The sequence below is a fragment of the Hylobates moloch genome, unplaced genomic scaffold (assembly GCF_009828535.3).
Source record: "Hylobates moloch isolate HMO894 unplaced genomic scaffold, HMol_V3 SCAFFOLD_11, whole genome shotgun sequence".
Lineage (NCBI taxonomy): Eukaryota > Metazoa > Chordata > Mammalia > Primates > Hylobatidae > Hylobates > Hylobates moloch.
The window spans coordinates 55,497,168-55,513,695 of record NW_026652286.1 but is presented as its reverse complement, the minus strand read 5'-3'; the positions used below and the strand labels follow the sequence as shown (position 1 = coordinate 55,513,695).

At 41.5% G+C, this 16,528-nt stretch overlaps 1 protein-coding gene across 1 annotated transcript in view; it reads right to left on the bottom strand.

The window, feature by feature from the left end:
* Positions 1–350: 350 nt before the first annotated feature.
* ANKRD42 (ankyrin repeat domain 42) overlaps positions 351–16,528 on the bottom strand; it is a 114,714-nt gene continuing 98,536 nt past the window's right edge. Inside the window, exon 13 of the mRNA XM_058424509.1 lies at positions 351–375. Within this exon, the coding sequence (XP_058280492.1) occupies positions 366–375 (10 nt within the window). The 3' untranslated portion in view covers positions 351–365. The remainder of the gene's footprint in view (positions 376–16,528) is intronic.

Genomic DNA, 16,528 nt, shown 5'->3' with positions numbered 1-16,528 from the left:
CCCTTCACACCCTCTCAAACTGTTCCTGGCTTTCTACCTTTCAAAGTTCTTTCCCACACTCAAACTCCCAAAGTCCAGCGCAGCTTAGCTTACCTAAGCTATATTAAGAACTCATTCTGCTCCAGGCCCTGGGCTAGATGCTGTAATACATGACATTCTTGATGTGAATGGGTCCCTGCCCTCCTAGAGTTTACAGTCTAATGAAGCAACTAACCATGTAATCAAATAATTTATCAATCAGAGACAGGGAATCCAAGACGGTTTAAATGGAAGACACTGATGTTTCTGCATGTTTTAAATGGGAGATGCTTACGTTTTGGGAAGGCAGCTCATCTCTGGTCCACAAGTGTTCATGAGCACCACTCTCAGCATCTTCTGGAAAGTAAACCAGGGAACAGTAAACATATTATGAGGTGATGGATTTTGAAATCTACCACAAACCAAAAAAAACCAGGCTCATCACAGTCAGGCTGACTTCCACAAGCACAATAAAATACACACATGCTTCACTGACTCTAGCCTGTTCCTTCATAATAAAGGCTTTCTCACTCATTGCTTACAACAATGCATGGGACCCTCAAAACTGTTACCCACATTTTCCTTGGAAGGAAAATGCTGTCTGCCTTGGGGTTCTGAGAAATTTGTAGCATTCTAGCTTTATCTCCCATTAATGGCTCCACTCATCCTGAGCTTCAGGCACATCTGACCTTCCCCACCCTGAAAATGCAAACTGCCCTGTCCCCATTCCCATGCCTCACTCTAATCTTCCATACCACTCTCCTGCCTTGTCAAAATCCTACCCACCCTCCATGTCTCCAATAAATGTCACCTGCACCAAAAGCCTTCAACCAATTACTAGAGACAGGGTTAATTTGTTCTACATCTGTATTATAGACTCTTGACATTTACAAATTTTAATATTCTCTATTTTGACTATTTTCAAGTGATCCTAGAAGTCCAAGACCTAGACTGATTTGGAATTTCATTGAGCACAGAATTTGAATCGCAGCTATTGAGAGGTTGGTGTAGGGAAAATGTCACTGAGCCAAGAGGGTAGTGAGAAGGTTTGGTATAAATGAGGCCCTGGAGGATAAAAAGGATAGAGAATGACAGAGCATCCTATTTCTACCTTCACCTTTAACCCACCCAGATAGAGAAGATGGGATTGGCAAGAGAGTGGGATCTGGTTTTTAAACCACAGCAAAAGGGTCTGGGGGTATCAGAAGGTACAGACCAAGCCCTCTAATAAGGGAAAAAAGGAAGGCTGCCTAGGAGAAATGGTCAAGCACTGACAGAGCAGGACTGAAGTACTGCTAGTTAGGGACCAGGGCTCAGGCACCAATTGTCAAGCAGGAGCTCAGGGCCGTAGGGTACCCAGCAGCCATGCATCCCTATTTCCATACTCCTTTGTTACATCTACTGATTAAGCCTGTCCTATAGAGGATGCCCCAAGTGAACAGGTCCCAAAGGCTTTGGCAGGTGCCCTCTAAATGTGAATGTCTACTGGATTTGGTGAGTGCCTCCCTCGCAACACCCATCATCTGGGGAAGGGGGGGATCCTGCCTCTTCACCCTCTAGACTGGCCAGGGCCTCATCTTGGTGATCCTTGTATCTATATATAAGACACAGATCAAAGTAGAATAATCATGGTACTTGTCCACTTGACCAGGTTGATTGGGCCAAAAGTGGAATCAAACTCAACTTGGCCTCCAAGTCTTTTCCCTTCAGATATTTGGACTTGGAACTAGGAAACATTTAGTCAGTATCTCTCTGGTACCTGAAGTCAGATGTAACATGTAAGAGCTGTCAGAGCCTATTTTCCTACCATCTGGAAAAGACAATCTGCATTCAAATAATATAAATAACACCAATAACAGCTAACGCTTATTAAGCACCTTCTACGTACCAGGGACTGTGCCAAGCCCTTTAAGTGCATTAACTCATTTAGTCCTCACAACAACTCCAAGAGGTAAATGATATGATCATTCTTGTTTATAGATGAGAAAAGTGGGGTGCAGCAAGATTAAGTGACTTGCTCAGTGTCACACAGCTAGTAAGTAACAACAACCCTCTGGCTCCAGAGCCCACCATCTCAACCACTACTCTATAGCTGGCAAAGCTGGCAGGGAGAAGGAAGTACAACTGAGAGATAGCAAGAGGCGTGGTCATGTTCAAGCCCCTGTTCCAGTAGTTCCTGAAGCCAGACTGCATCTGCAACCATGCTGCCATGTATCTATACAGGAGGAAGTTTGTGCAACCAAAATGGGGTTGGTTCACAATGTAAGTTTCTGTCACTAGCAACTAAAAAATTCCTGACAAGATACTATCTCTCTAGCATGTAGCATGCTCTCCACCAACAACCTTCTCACTCTGCATCTTATTCTTCCCATCTCCACTGGGCAGCCAAAATGAGATTCCAATTCCAAATGAAATTGTATGCTTAGGCATGGGCAAGGACTTCATGTCTAAAACACCAAAAGCAATGGCAACAAAAGCCAAAATTGACAAATGGGATCTAATCAAACTAAAGAGCTTCTGCACAGCAAAAGAAACTACCACCAGAATGAACAGGCAACCTACAGAATGGGAGAAAATTTTTGCAACCTACTCATCTGACAAAGGGCTAATATCCAGAATCTACAATGAACTCAAACAAATTTACAAGAAAAAAACAAACAACCCCATCAAAAAGTGGGCAGAGGACATGAACAGACACTTCTCAAAAGAAGACATTTATGCAGCCAAAAAACACAAGAAAAAATGCTCATCATCACTGGCCATTAGAGAAATGCAAATCAAAACCACAGTGAGATACCATCTCACACCAGTTAGAATGGCCATCATTAAAAAGTCAGGAAACAACAGGTGCTGGAGAGGATGTGGAGAAATAGGAACACTTTTACACTGTTGGTGGGACTGTAAACTAGTTCAACCATTGTGGAAGTCAGTGTGGTGATTCCTCAGGGATCTAGAACTAGAAATACCATTTGACCCAGCCATCCCATTACTGGGTATACACCCAAAGGACTATAAATCATGCTGCTATAAAGACACATGCACACGTATGTTTATTGCGGCACTATTCACAATAGCAAAGACTTGGAACCAACCCACATGTCCAGCAACGATAGACTGGATTAAGAAAATGTGGCACATATACACCATGGAATACTATGCAGCCATAAAAAATGATGAGTTCATGTCCTTTGTAGGGACATGGATGAAACTGGAAAACATCATTCTCAGTAAACTATCGCAAGGACAAAAAACCAAACACCGCATGTTCTCACTCATAGGTGTGAATTGAACAATGGGGAACATCACACTCCGGGGACTGTTGTGGGGTGGGGGGAGGGGGGAGGGACAGCATTAGGAGATATACCTAATGCTAAATGAAACAACATGGCACATGGATACATATATAACAAACCTGCACATTGTGCACATGTACCCTAAAACCTAAAATAATAAAAAAAAAAGAAAAAAAAAAAAAGAAATTGTATGCTTAAAACCCTTCTATATCTTTCTAAAATCCCAGGAGAAAGTCCAAATTTTTCTTTGTAACATACAAGGCCTTTCAGGATTTTGCTCTTGCTTCATTTCTCATCATTCCCCTGCCCTCACCTCCTTTCCATGACACTCTACACCTAGAGGGAGAAAAAAATAATTTCTGAACTCCACTGGGCTCATCTCCCTGCCACCATTTTGTCTAAGTTCTCTCCAGTGGCTCACAAGTGGCTCTCCTGATTAGCAGAAGCCAAAGACTATAAGGTCAGGACCTCAGCACACCCACATAAAGACTGCTTACCTGGTTGACTCCCAAACATTGTACCCTGTCATTTCTGTCCACTGTGCTTTAATTCCCTGGGACCCTGATGCCTAATTAAATGACATATGAGGAAATGTGCTGCACAGTGCCTAGACTACATAGTAGTACATAGTACATACTACATAGTAGTTGCTCACCATGTGATATTTCGCTTCCTTCCTTCCTCTCTTCCTCTGCTGGTAACCCTATTATCGAAGGATTATTGTCCTCATCCTGCCCTGTAAAAGCATCTCAAGCCAAACTCCCCACATCATCTGCCGTGTGTCATATCTGAGAAATACCAACTCCTGTCCAAGTTCAGGGATCTGATAAGAACAACTTTAAGCCCTAAGGTATTAGGTCACGATTGGTGCTACTTTGGGGTCTGGGTCTGTGTCTGCAGGTGGGTGTTCAATGGGTCCGGCCATGCAGAGAGAAGGGGGAAGAGTTTCAGGGGTGTCCACACAGCACCTTTCCCTGACCCTAGATTCACTATAAAAAGAACCAGCTCAAAGCAAGCTGTTCTTGAAGCATTGTTCCATCTTCATAGCAATTCTATTTGTGTCTGCAGAAGAGGGCTGGAGCACCTCATTCTGCTACAATTGGAACAATTACCCCGTAAATGTGATAATTACTGTTTGATCATTTGGTAGGCAAAGGGAAGACTGGTTCCAAGATTTGCTCCTCCTTGTCATAAATTTCTGTGAAGAATCTGCTTATGTTCCAGGGCCACAGACTTCATATTTCAGAATCAGATGAGAATGTCTTCTAGTTCCTTCCTTTCCAAAAAAATAAAGATTTGGACATTTCTCTTTTGTGCTGGCTGGGCTGCTAAGTTTAAGGGTATTGTCTAAGGCAATTGTCTCAATAATTTAAGCCAGGAGGATTAGGCTCTTTGCACATGCCTATCAACTCAAGAGCCGGCTGTCTTGTCAAAAACCATGCTGTCATCTTGGCATCGATTTGACCAGGGTGGCAACATAAGTGGTGTCTCTCTCAAGGCCCTAAATACAAAAAAAAGCTATATTCACATTGCATTTTTTACGGCAAGCTGTGTATCCGCTCTACCCATTCTGGACAACAGAATCTTATCTGTAAAATTCAAAGTTTGGAACCTTATAATGCCTGCAAAAAAGTTGAGAATAAACAAGCCCATGCTATGGAATAACCATACATACTACTATGCAAATTTTTTAACCTTAAGTATACATATTAATAAAACCAATTATAACCACCACAGTGGAGTAGGAGGGGATCTTCAGGAATAGTGAAACCCTTGATCCTTAGCTATACCTTCAGGTATGTCTAAAGACACATTTCTGCCACATTCTTGTCCGGAAGGTCTCCATTTGTCATCCTGATTCTGCATTACAATCCTTCTCTAGGCCTCAGAGGGCCCATGTTCTACACATCTGCCTTTAATAGCCACCTCCTAGTTTTGAAAGTTTGAGAATTTTTAGTCTGTCTATTTGTAGCAGTTCCAAGATCATACATTAAGTGTGAATTGGGTCACTACCTCAATATTCTAATGGGTCTAGTGGCTGTTATTCCTAATATACCAATGCAAATGACCATAAAATGTTAAAAGAGGTTCACAATCCTGCTGGCATCTCTGCAGCTGCTCTGGAGTTGAACAATGTTGCATGTGTCTCCTTCTAGAGAGAAGAACACCACTTCCAGATGCAAGTACCACCTTTAGAAGTTTCCTACACTATCCAGAGGTCCTCTACTATAGAGGCTACTTCCAATGTTTCACAGACATTCCTCTCTGCCTATAACAGCTTAGAGTATTGCAGTTTCTCCATTTCAAATTCTCTCATGTCTGGTTCACAGATGTTCTTGTGAAAGATGGAGAGGATACGCTTTGTCATCTCTGGGTCTTCCACCAATGAATGTTCATCTATTTCGCAAAGGATTATCAATCCACTTCCCTCCAAATGGTCTTAGCAGGAATGTATGTGGCTCTGCTATGTAGCCACAGTTTTCAGTCAAAGGTTGGGTGACCAATCTAAGTGGAGCCAATCGAAGTCCCTTCCCTGGCAACTTGAAATTGGAACTAAGTGATGCCAGACTCAGCTGGCTACTCTCTTGAACAGGGGAGATATAAATGCAGACACTGTGGCATACCATTTTCTATCCCATGCACTAGGTATCAGAGAAAACCAATCAATGTAGAGAAATAAGGCAGCAGACACGGAGAGAAGCATGGGTAAGAGATGGAGATAGAAAATTCCCTGGTTCTTAGAAGCTTTCCAAGCTCCACTTCCAATCCTTTCTGAGACCTTCATGCACTACTGCCTTTGGAGTTCCTGAACTATCCCTATATAGTTATTATTTTACATTCCCCTTTTAAGATTTCTGCATTTACCAATCAAAGTGATCCTGATAAATGCTATGCTTTTATTGTGAAAAATCCCACAGCAAAAGCTGGCTACTCTTTTCTCATAAAAGGTCAACAACATAGCTGACAGCAGCAGCCTAGAAAGTTCTTGAGGAAGACTGCTTGGTGTAGCAGAAAGATGTTCTTTGGGATCAGACATCCAAAGCTTCAAATCCCACCACTAGAACCTACATGGCACTGAACAAGCTCTCTAACCATTTTAGACTTCAGCTTCTTCTTTTTTTTTTTTTTTTTTTGAGACAGAGTCTCGCTGTCGCCCAGGCTGGAGTGTAGTGGCGCGATCTCGGCTCATTGCAGGCTCTGCCCCCGGGGGTTCACGCCATTCTCCTGCCTCAGCCTCCCGAGTAGCTGGGACTACAGGCGCCCACCATGTCGCCTGGCTAATTTTTAGTAGAGATAGGGTTTCACTGTGTTAGCCAGGATGGTCTCGATCTCCTGACCTCGTAATCCGCCCGCCTCGGCCTCCCAAAGTGCTGGGATTACAGGCGTGAGCCACCGCACCCGGCCAACTTCAGCATCTTTATCTGTAAGAGGGGTATAATAATTACCATTAGGCAGTGTTGTTCTGGGGACTAAAGCTCATGTCCAAAGAGTGCTTAGCACTCTCCTTGGCACATAGGATGGATGTGATAAAAAAGAACTACTATTTCTTTAAATGCCTATTTTAGGGTTTGCCTCAGGGAAACTGTAACTGTAATGGGTAACCCTGGTTTAAAAGTTTCCCAAATAAAGCCAGATGTCAAAATTATATAGCTCAGAAAAGGCTGGCTTTCTTCATGATCAACATGTACATCTACATCCAGTAATATCAAACAAACAGAAGTGGGCCTTTTAAATGTAGAATTACCACATGACCCTGCAATTTCACTCCTACACAGATACTCAAAGAACTGAAAAAAGATATTCAGACAAGTACATGTATGCACATGCTCATAGCAGCATCATTCATAATAGCCATAAAGTAAAAAGACCCCAAATGTCTATCAATCAATGGATGGATAAACAAATCATGGTACTGATTATGTGCAATAGAATACTGGCCATGAAAAGGAATTAAGTACTGATGCATGTTGCAACACAATGAACTTCCAAGATATTTTGCTAAATGAAAAAAGCCATACACAAAAGGTAACATGTATGATTCAATTTACATGATATATCCAGAAGAGATGAATCTATAGAGACAGAACGCAGATCGGTGTTAGTCAGGGGCTGAGAGGAGTGGGGAAGGGGAAAAACCTGCCAAATAGGTCGGGAATTTTACTTTGGAGGGATGGAAATATTTTGGAACTAGATAGAGGTGGAAGTTGCACAACATTGTAAGTGTACGAAATGCTACTGAGTTGTTCAGGTTTAAATGGTTAATTTTATGTTATGTGAGTTTCTCCTCAACAAATTTTTTTAAAGAAATGACCTAAATTACACAAACAGCCAACAATAAAAGAAAGACCTTCTTGATGATAAGAGCTGAAAACAGGGTAAGGCTGGCAGGAGTAAAATCAATGAAGGGCCCCCAAATTCTCCCCACAGTAGTATAGACCAGTTCTTAAGAGATAGCTTTGTGGAGTCAAGGGCCCTTCCCCAGAGCCTAAGGTAGTAGCAGGAAAAGGCCTGAGGTAGGAGTCAGGCGCTGTGACTGTGTCACTAGATAATCAGCGCCTCTCCCCTGAGCCTCAAGCTCCCTCAGTTGCAAACCCAGAAAACTACCTCCCGTGGCTATCGTGAGGCTCAAAGTAAACAGTGAATATGAAGGTTTTCATTACCCATTATAAAAATGCAAAGTTTTCCATGTGGTTCAGGGTTGAAATTCCAGCTTGTTGTATGTCCCTGGACAAGCTACTTAACCCCTCTAAGTCTTGTTTTTGCCTCTACCTACCTTACATGATTGTTGGAGAATTAGAAATAATATACACAAAGTGCCTGGCACCCAGTACACCCTCAGTAAGTTGAAGCTATTGTTAAATGGGTGGGAACAATTTCAGCAAGGAAGGGAAGGAATAAGAGAAAATGAGCAAAATGGGTGTTGGGGTGAAGGTGGGAGTCAGTAGAAATGTCGTGGCCAGTGCAGGATTATGGCAGCCTAAGGGGAATATATAATCTAGAAATGGCATATGTGATGCCCCCTTTCTCTCCTGCATTCATAGCAGATATTACCAATCAATCATGTATTCTTTACTGCTGCACCAAGATGTGGCCTTACAACACTCATCACTTTGTTCTAAGCAGCCATGGTCAATTGAAGGGTGTTGGCATGAAGATGAAACCCATTTGTCACTCCTGTACTGTTTCTTGGAGTATGAGGGATGATGTGTCCCTAAGAGTACACATAATTTCACAATTTGTGCCATGTACCCAGTTAAAATAAATTGGTGGAAGGAACAGGGGTGACTTATCTGTGCAGTGTGCAGCATAATCGATTATGAGTTCTACCACGTACTTGCTCTGTGACCTGGGACAAGTCACTTCAGCCTTCTGAACCTCAGTTTTCCCATCTATGAAACAGGAGCAATGGTACCCAGCTCATGGAGTTGCCAAGGAGCTCAAATGAGCTCATGTGTGTAAGACAGGAGATAAGGCAACACCTACATATGAAGAATTTTTGAGGAAGAATGCCCCACCTTGTTGTTGGAGACAGGAAGGATACAGACCACGCTGAGAGTTTAGTGAGATTTTTCAGCACTGCTATACCCCAGTGCAGAAAATGAACTCCAAAGTTAAGACCCCAAAATCCTATTTCCCTGGTCTTTCCCAGTGAGGTCTGAGGCAGCCAAGTCATACAATGAGGAGGACTTCTCCAATGAGGTACCTTGAGGCTGGAGCTGTAGGCTCTGCCAGGCCAGGGGTCTTCTCTGAGCACAAAAGGGGCAGATGTCTAGGGTTTTCCATATCAGTACCTAGGACAGGGAACCTAGGTGAAATACACAGCCTTGATGGCTAAAGGACTCAGCAAAGGGCAGGCAAACACCCTTTTGTTTTTTTTCCTTTTCTTTTCATCTTTTTTTGTTTTCGTTTTTGAGACAGGGTCTCTGTTGCCCAGGCTGGAATGCAGTGGTGCAGTCAGGGCTTACCATAGCCTTGACCTCCTGGACTCAAGAGATCTTCCCACCTCAGCCCCTTGTGTAACTGGGACTACAGGCATGTGTCCCATTGCCCAGCTAATTTTTTTTAATTTTTATAGAGACAGGAGCTCGCTATGTTGCCCAGGCTGGTCTCAAATTCCTGGGTTCCACTGATCCCCTCACCTCAGCCTCCCAAACTGCTGCGATTACAGGGTGAACCACCATGCCTGGCCACCTTTCTTTTCCAAGCTACTCCCTAGCCTAATGCCCTTCAGTGATTCCTCTTACTCATGGATAAAGTAAAAAAGACCTTGAAGGCCAGCCTCACCTTTTCCAACCTCACCTTCTGAATTTCTCTACCCTTAACCCATTGCTCCAGTCATTCTCTCCGTTCCCAAATGAACCAGCCTCTCTCACACACACTTCCCGGCTTTTGCAAGTGCTGTTGCCTTTTCCACACAACATACTCCACATCACCATTCACCAAATCCATTTAACCAAATTGTCTTTCACACATCCTTTCAAACTAATGCCTTTCCACGGATCCCTGCTTAGGGTAGTATAAGCCTCTCTTATGCATTCCCTTGGCAGCCTATACTACCCTTCATCATAATATTTATTACAATAGACTGTTGACAATCTGAGAGCAGGACTGTGTTTTATGTTTATATCTTCATGGCTTAGCACAGTGCCTGGCACGATAAATAGTGTTCAACAGTCATTCAAAGAAAAAATGAGTAATCAATGAGGGACACCAGGTTATGACTTAACATTGCAAAGTATATAATGTTTTGACGGCTCTTTCCTCCTCTTTTCTACCATTCTTTTAATCATTCTTTTCTTTGATTTATTTTAATGGGCAAACTCGGAATCGGGTGTCATTGCCAGCCTCCCTGTATAATTAGGAAAAAAAAATTTCCCCAGATTTTCAGGGAATAGGGGCTGATAGTCACTTTCAAGCCATGCAAAATGTGAAATTAACATAAAGCTACACAAAGCTTTTGTGACAATGGGCCCTCTGACTCAGCTTCAGAGATGAGAGCAAAGAAGCATTGTCCTTTGTTCTTTTCACATACTCCCCCTAGTGGCAAGAGCTCCAAGTAAGCTAAGGAAGAAAATGAAACCCATTTGGTCCAGAGCTCTCTCTTTCTCAATGCCTCATTCACAGGCTTTAAAACACATCGAGATTCCTTCACATCACCTATTCCAAGAGAAGATGACTGACAAATGTGAGCAGTCCAGGCTGCATTCTGTCTCCATGAAGTCACCAGAGCTACAGTCATAGTCCTGGGTGATCTCTGGTCATCTGATACAATTTTGCCCAAGCTGGGACCCCAGACCTCTAAACATCAGAGGAAAGAGTACTGGAGCAATGGGGTCCTCAAGAGGATTTGCACATATTAAAATGCCTCAAAAAACTGTATCATCGCTGGAGATGAAATTGGAAACCACCGAAGAAATTGGCAAGTATCTTCGCCTTTCCCTGTAAATTTATCAGCTTACTGTTAAATCAGCACTGCTTATCTCCCACTCACCAACAGTAGCTTATCTTGAATTAATGGAAAATAGGAAAATAAGTAGTGGCTTCATACATGTTGTTGGTAAAGAGTGTAAGCTGTGTTTAAATGGGAGCTTATAAAGGTAAAAAATCATAAAAGTGGTTATTTGCAATGAAAAACACCAGGACCCACTTCCCTGCTACCCTGTCGGCCTTTTGAGGTTTAGATAAACTAGGCTGCTTTCAGCAGGGGAGCGTTTCTCATGTCCAGGCCATCTCATCAGACATTGGAAGAGGAAAGGATTTATTTGCCTACAGTAGCGAATGGCAAATAGTTATTTTCTAGAAAGAAACTCAAACTGATTTTTATCTATTTTAGCTCAAAAAATTTCAAAATCTCCTGCAAGTCCACTGCATGAAATTCAATTTCCTTAGTCTTTTTTATTCTACCTTTTTCATTTTATTCACCCAATTCCACCCAATCTTCATGTAATTCCTATGCCCCAGTCTACGAAGTTTCCTCACCAAACTATGACCACATTTTGAACATTCACTCATTCATTCAACACACACTTACCAAAAACTTGTTATGGCCCAGGCATGGTAAGCACTGGAGACACCATGACAGATATGGTCTCTACCATAATGGAGAAAACAAATATTAAGTGCAGAGACATGGGAAGGCTGGGTTGCTGTATGAGTCCATAACAAAAGTACCAAATCTGCATGTTGTTTGAGTGGGAATGACTTCTTAAAGAGTTACTCTGAAGAGTCACCATTTAAACTGGGATCTGAAAGATATAAAGGAATTGGCCAGATAAAGAGGAGAAAGAGCTCCAAGTTGAGCAGTGATGCCTTACCATATGCAAAGTCCCTGAGTAGGAAGGAGCAAAGAGATGAGTAAATTGTACTTGCTCACTCCATTCCTCACTCCTGGACCTCTTTTCTTACAACCTCTACTAACTAAAACCCTTAAGGTTCAAATCCTATGTCTTCTTGATAACCATTACCAAAAAGCATTTAACCTTCAACTGAATTATAGGATTTATTATTTTCTTAACATTTACATGACACTAATCTATTAAAGCTCTGTGTTGAAGGCTATTAAAATGCTTGTTCTATTCTCTCAGTTATTAATATATTACAAATTACTGGAGAGCAGAAATCTTTGCAATCCTTGCGTATCCTAGCAGAAATCCTTGCACGTAGTAAGAACTTGAATAGTTGTTGGATTGAACTGGTTTTCTTTACATTCCTCACATCTAATCTTAAACCTAGCTGGCACTCAGATATTTCTGTAAGTAAAATTGGAAAAATGAAAATGTTTAAAAGTCCAGAGAAGAATAATATTGTGAACAGTCCAAGATCTTACCCTATTGGCAGGCTATCAAGTTATCCTGTCATGGTTGCATGGATGCTGGTAGAAGACATGACACTCCTTGCTAGAAACAAAGAACCCAATTACTGATGGTGCAGCAAGCAGCACGAGTATCAGCATATTTCTGTCCGCTCCCCTTGGCCCCAAGTTCCATGGGGATGATGCAGCTGGGGCTAATGTAGACGCCTGAGCATGTGCAGTACATTGCATTACAGAGAGGAACCCTGAGCTATGAGAACACAAATCTTTTATAATAGGCAGTAAGCATGAGGCCTTTTGCTCCAGAGAGAGATGCTATATTTCCTAAGGTTGTTCATTATACAAAACTGCCACAAAAAAAGGCAGAGAAGACCTCCATTTGCAAAACATACAGAAACATGAGAGATCCATGGAAATTATTTCCTAACACTGAGTAAGCAGGTGTTATTATTGTTTATTGGGTGCTTGTATGTGCCACGTCCAGTGCTAAGTATTTTAGATGCATCATCTTCTCTATTCCTCTCAACAAACATATGAGAAAACATTAACAAATTTATGGAAAAATATTTTTATAAATTAAGATGTTTAGCAAACAAACAATAGCAACAAAGGAGGATCTGAAAATACACAGGAGCATTAGGAGGTCTCAGAGAGGAGCTGTTATCTATTAGCTGAATACTATCTGGACTCACTTCATCTGCTATTACTGCTTTTCCTTCCTATACTTCTCTGGACTGCATGGTAGATTATGGATGCCCCAAGCTCCTGCACTCACTCGATATAGTTCCAGGCAGCCTCAGAGAATGATTAAGAATCCCTGGATCTAATTGCCAGTTCCATCAAAGAGAACATGATTGGCCCAACTTTAATAATCAACACTGTATATGTGTGTTACAGAGAGAGCTTTACGGTAATATAAATAATAGTAACATGAATTAATATATAAAGAGATCCACTTTTTTCATAATAATTCCTTAAGGTAAGTAAAATATTGTGATAACACTTACTGGTCTGTATCTTCCACTAGTCTGTGAGCTCCTCCCGAGCAGGGAGCCTATCATTTAACAGAATTATAATCATGTATATAATTATAATTATAATACATGTATAAGGATTTTCCTGTCTCTAAGATTATTTTTAAAAATACTAAATTCTTGCATAATATTCCAAATTGGGACACTTCTGCAAGTTATTTAATCACTTTTGAATATTTAGACTATTTTTAATTTTTCACTACTATAAATAACATTGCAATAGTCATCCTTTTCAAAAATCTTAGCTACAGATGTGATTATTTACTTTGGATAGCTTCTTAGAAGTGAAACTCTAGGCCAGGTGCAGTGGCTCACATCTGCCTGTAATCCCATTACTCTGAGAGACCGAGATGGGTGGATCACCTGAGGTCAAGAGTTCAAGACCAGCCTGGCCAACATGACAAAACCCCACCTCTACTAAAAATACAAAAATTAGCCGGGTGTGGCAGCGCACGCCTGTAATCCCAGCTACTTGGGAGGCTGAGGCAGGAGAATTGCTTGAACCCGGGAGTCTGAGGTTGCAGTGAGCCAAGATCACACCGTTGCACTCCAGCCTGGGTGATAGAGCAAGACTCTGTCTCAGAAAAAAAAAAAAAAGAAGAAGTGAAACTCTGGCTATTCACTTTTTGGAGTTTCATAAATATATTACTAAATTACTACAGGCTAAAACTGGAAACACATTCCCCTTGAGAACTGGAACAAGAAAAGGATGCCCATTCTCACCACCCTTATTCAACATAGTACTGGAAGTCCCAGCCAGGGCAATCAGGCAAGAGAAAGAAATAAAGATATTCAAATAGGAAGAGAGAAAGGTAAACTATCTCTCTTTGCCAATGATATGATTCTATACCTAGAAAACCCTAAAGATTCTCCCAAAGGCCCCTGGAACTGATAAACGAATTCAGTAAAGTTTCAGGATACACAATCAATGTACAAAAAGTCAGTAGCATTTTTATACACCAATAATGTTCTAGCTGAGAATCAAATCAAGAACACAATCCCATTTACAATAGGCACAAAGAAAATGGAATACTCAGGATCATCTCACCAGGGAGGTGAAAGATCTCTGCAAGGAGAACTACAAAACACTACTGAAAGAAAGCAGAGACAACACAAATAAATGGAGAAATATTCCACACTCATGGGTTGGAAGAATCAATACAGTTAAAATGGCCATACTATCCAAAGTAATTTACAGATTTAACGCTATCCTTATCAAAATACCAACATCATTTTTCACAGAACTAGAAAAACCTCTTCTAAAATTAATTTGGAACCAAAAAAGAGCCTGAATAGTCAAAGCAATCTTAAGCAAAAAGAACAAAGCAAGACTTCAAACAATACTATAAGGCTAAAGTAATCAAAATAGCACGATAGTGTTACAAAAACAGACACATAGACCAGTAAAACAGAATAGAGAACCCAGAAATAAAGCCACACACCTAAAACCATCTGGTCTTCGACCAAATCAACAAAAATAAGCAACATGGATAGCATTCCCTATTCAATAAATGGTAGTGGGATAACTGGCTAGCCATATGCAGAAGAATGAAACTGGACCCCCCCACCTCTCACCATATACAAAAATTAACTCAAGCTGGATTAAAGATTTAAAAGTAAGACCTCAAACTATAAAAATCCTAGAAAAAAAATTAGGAAATACCCTTCTTGACACAGGCTTTGGAGAAGAATTTATAGCTAAGTCCCCAACAACAATTACAACAAAAATAAAAACTGACAAGTGGGACCTAATTAAAGAGCTTCTGCACAGCAAAACAAATTACCAACAGAGTAAACAGATAGCCTAAGAATGGGAGGGAGAAAATATTTGCAAACTATGCATCTGACAAAGGTCTAACATCCAGGATCTACAAGGAATTTAAACAAACCAAGAAGTATAAAACAATCCAATTAAAAAAAGGAGCAAAGGACATGAATACACACTTCTCAAAAGAAGACATACAAATAGCCAACAAACGTGAAAAAATCCTCAACACCAGTAATCATTAGCGAAATGCAAATCAAAACTACAATGAGATGCCATCTCACACCCATCAGAATGGCAATTATTAAGAAAAAAAATCCACACATTGGTTAGGCTGTGAAGAAAAGGGAACGCTTAAACTCTGTTGATGAGAATGCAAACTAGTTCAGCCACTATGGAAAGCAGTTTGGAGATTTCTCAAAGAACTTAAAATACAACTACCATTCAACCCAGCAATCCCACTACTGGATATATACCCCAAGGAAAATAACTCATTCCATCAAAAAGACACAGAGCTGGGCACTGCAGCTCATGCCTGTAATCCCAGCACTTGGGAGGCCTAGGCGGGTGGATAGTTTGAGCCCAGGAGTTCTGGACCAGCCTGGGCAACATGGCAAGACCCCATCTCTACAAAACATGCAAAAATTAGCCAGTTGTGGTAGTGCACACCTGTAGTCACAGCTACTTGGAAGACTGAGGCAGGAGGATCAGTTAAGCCCAGGAAGTTGAGGCTGCAGTGAGCCATGCACGACTGCACTCCAGCCTGGGTGACACAGCGAAACTCTGTCTTAAGACCAAAAAAAAAAATAAGACACATGCAACCGTACGTTCATTGTAGTGCCATTCACGATAGCAAGGACATGAAATCAACCTAAGTGCCCATCAACAGTGGACTGGATAAAGAAAATGTGGTACATATACACCATGGAATATAATGCAGCCATAAAAATAAGGAAATTATACTCTTTGTAGCAACATGGATGGAGCTGGAGCCATTATCCTACGCAACCTAATGCCAATAACAGAAAACCAAATACACATGTTCTCACTTATAAGTAGGAGCTAAACATTGAATATATGATGGTAAACATGGAAACAATAGGCACTGAGGATCACTAGATGAGGAAAGGGGGAGAGGGACAGAGGGGCATGGGCTGAAAAAGCACCTGTTGAGTACTATGCTTACATCCTGTTGGGATCATTGGGACCCCTAACCTCGATATACCCTAAGGTTTTGCTTTGTTTTTTGAAACTGGTGAGATCAAACTTTTTTCCCAATTTTTTTTTTTTTTTTTTAGATGGAGTCTCACTCTGTCGCCCAGGCTGGAGTGCAATGGTGTGATCTCGACTCACTGCAACCTCCGCCTCCAGGGTTCAAGCGATTCTCCTGCCTTAGCTTCCTGAGTAGCTGGGATTACAGGCATGTGCCACCACGCCCGGCTAATTTTGTATTTTTAATATAGACAGGGTTTCTCCATGTTGGTCAGGTTGGTCTCCAACTCCCGACCTCAGGTGATCTGCCCGCCTCGGCCTCCCAAAGTGCTGGAATCACAGGCATGAGCCACCACGCCCAGCCATCCCAATGTTTTAAATAGCAATTTATATT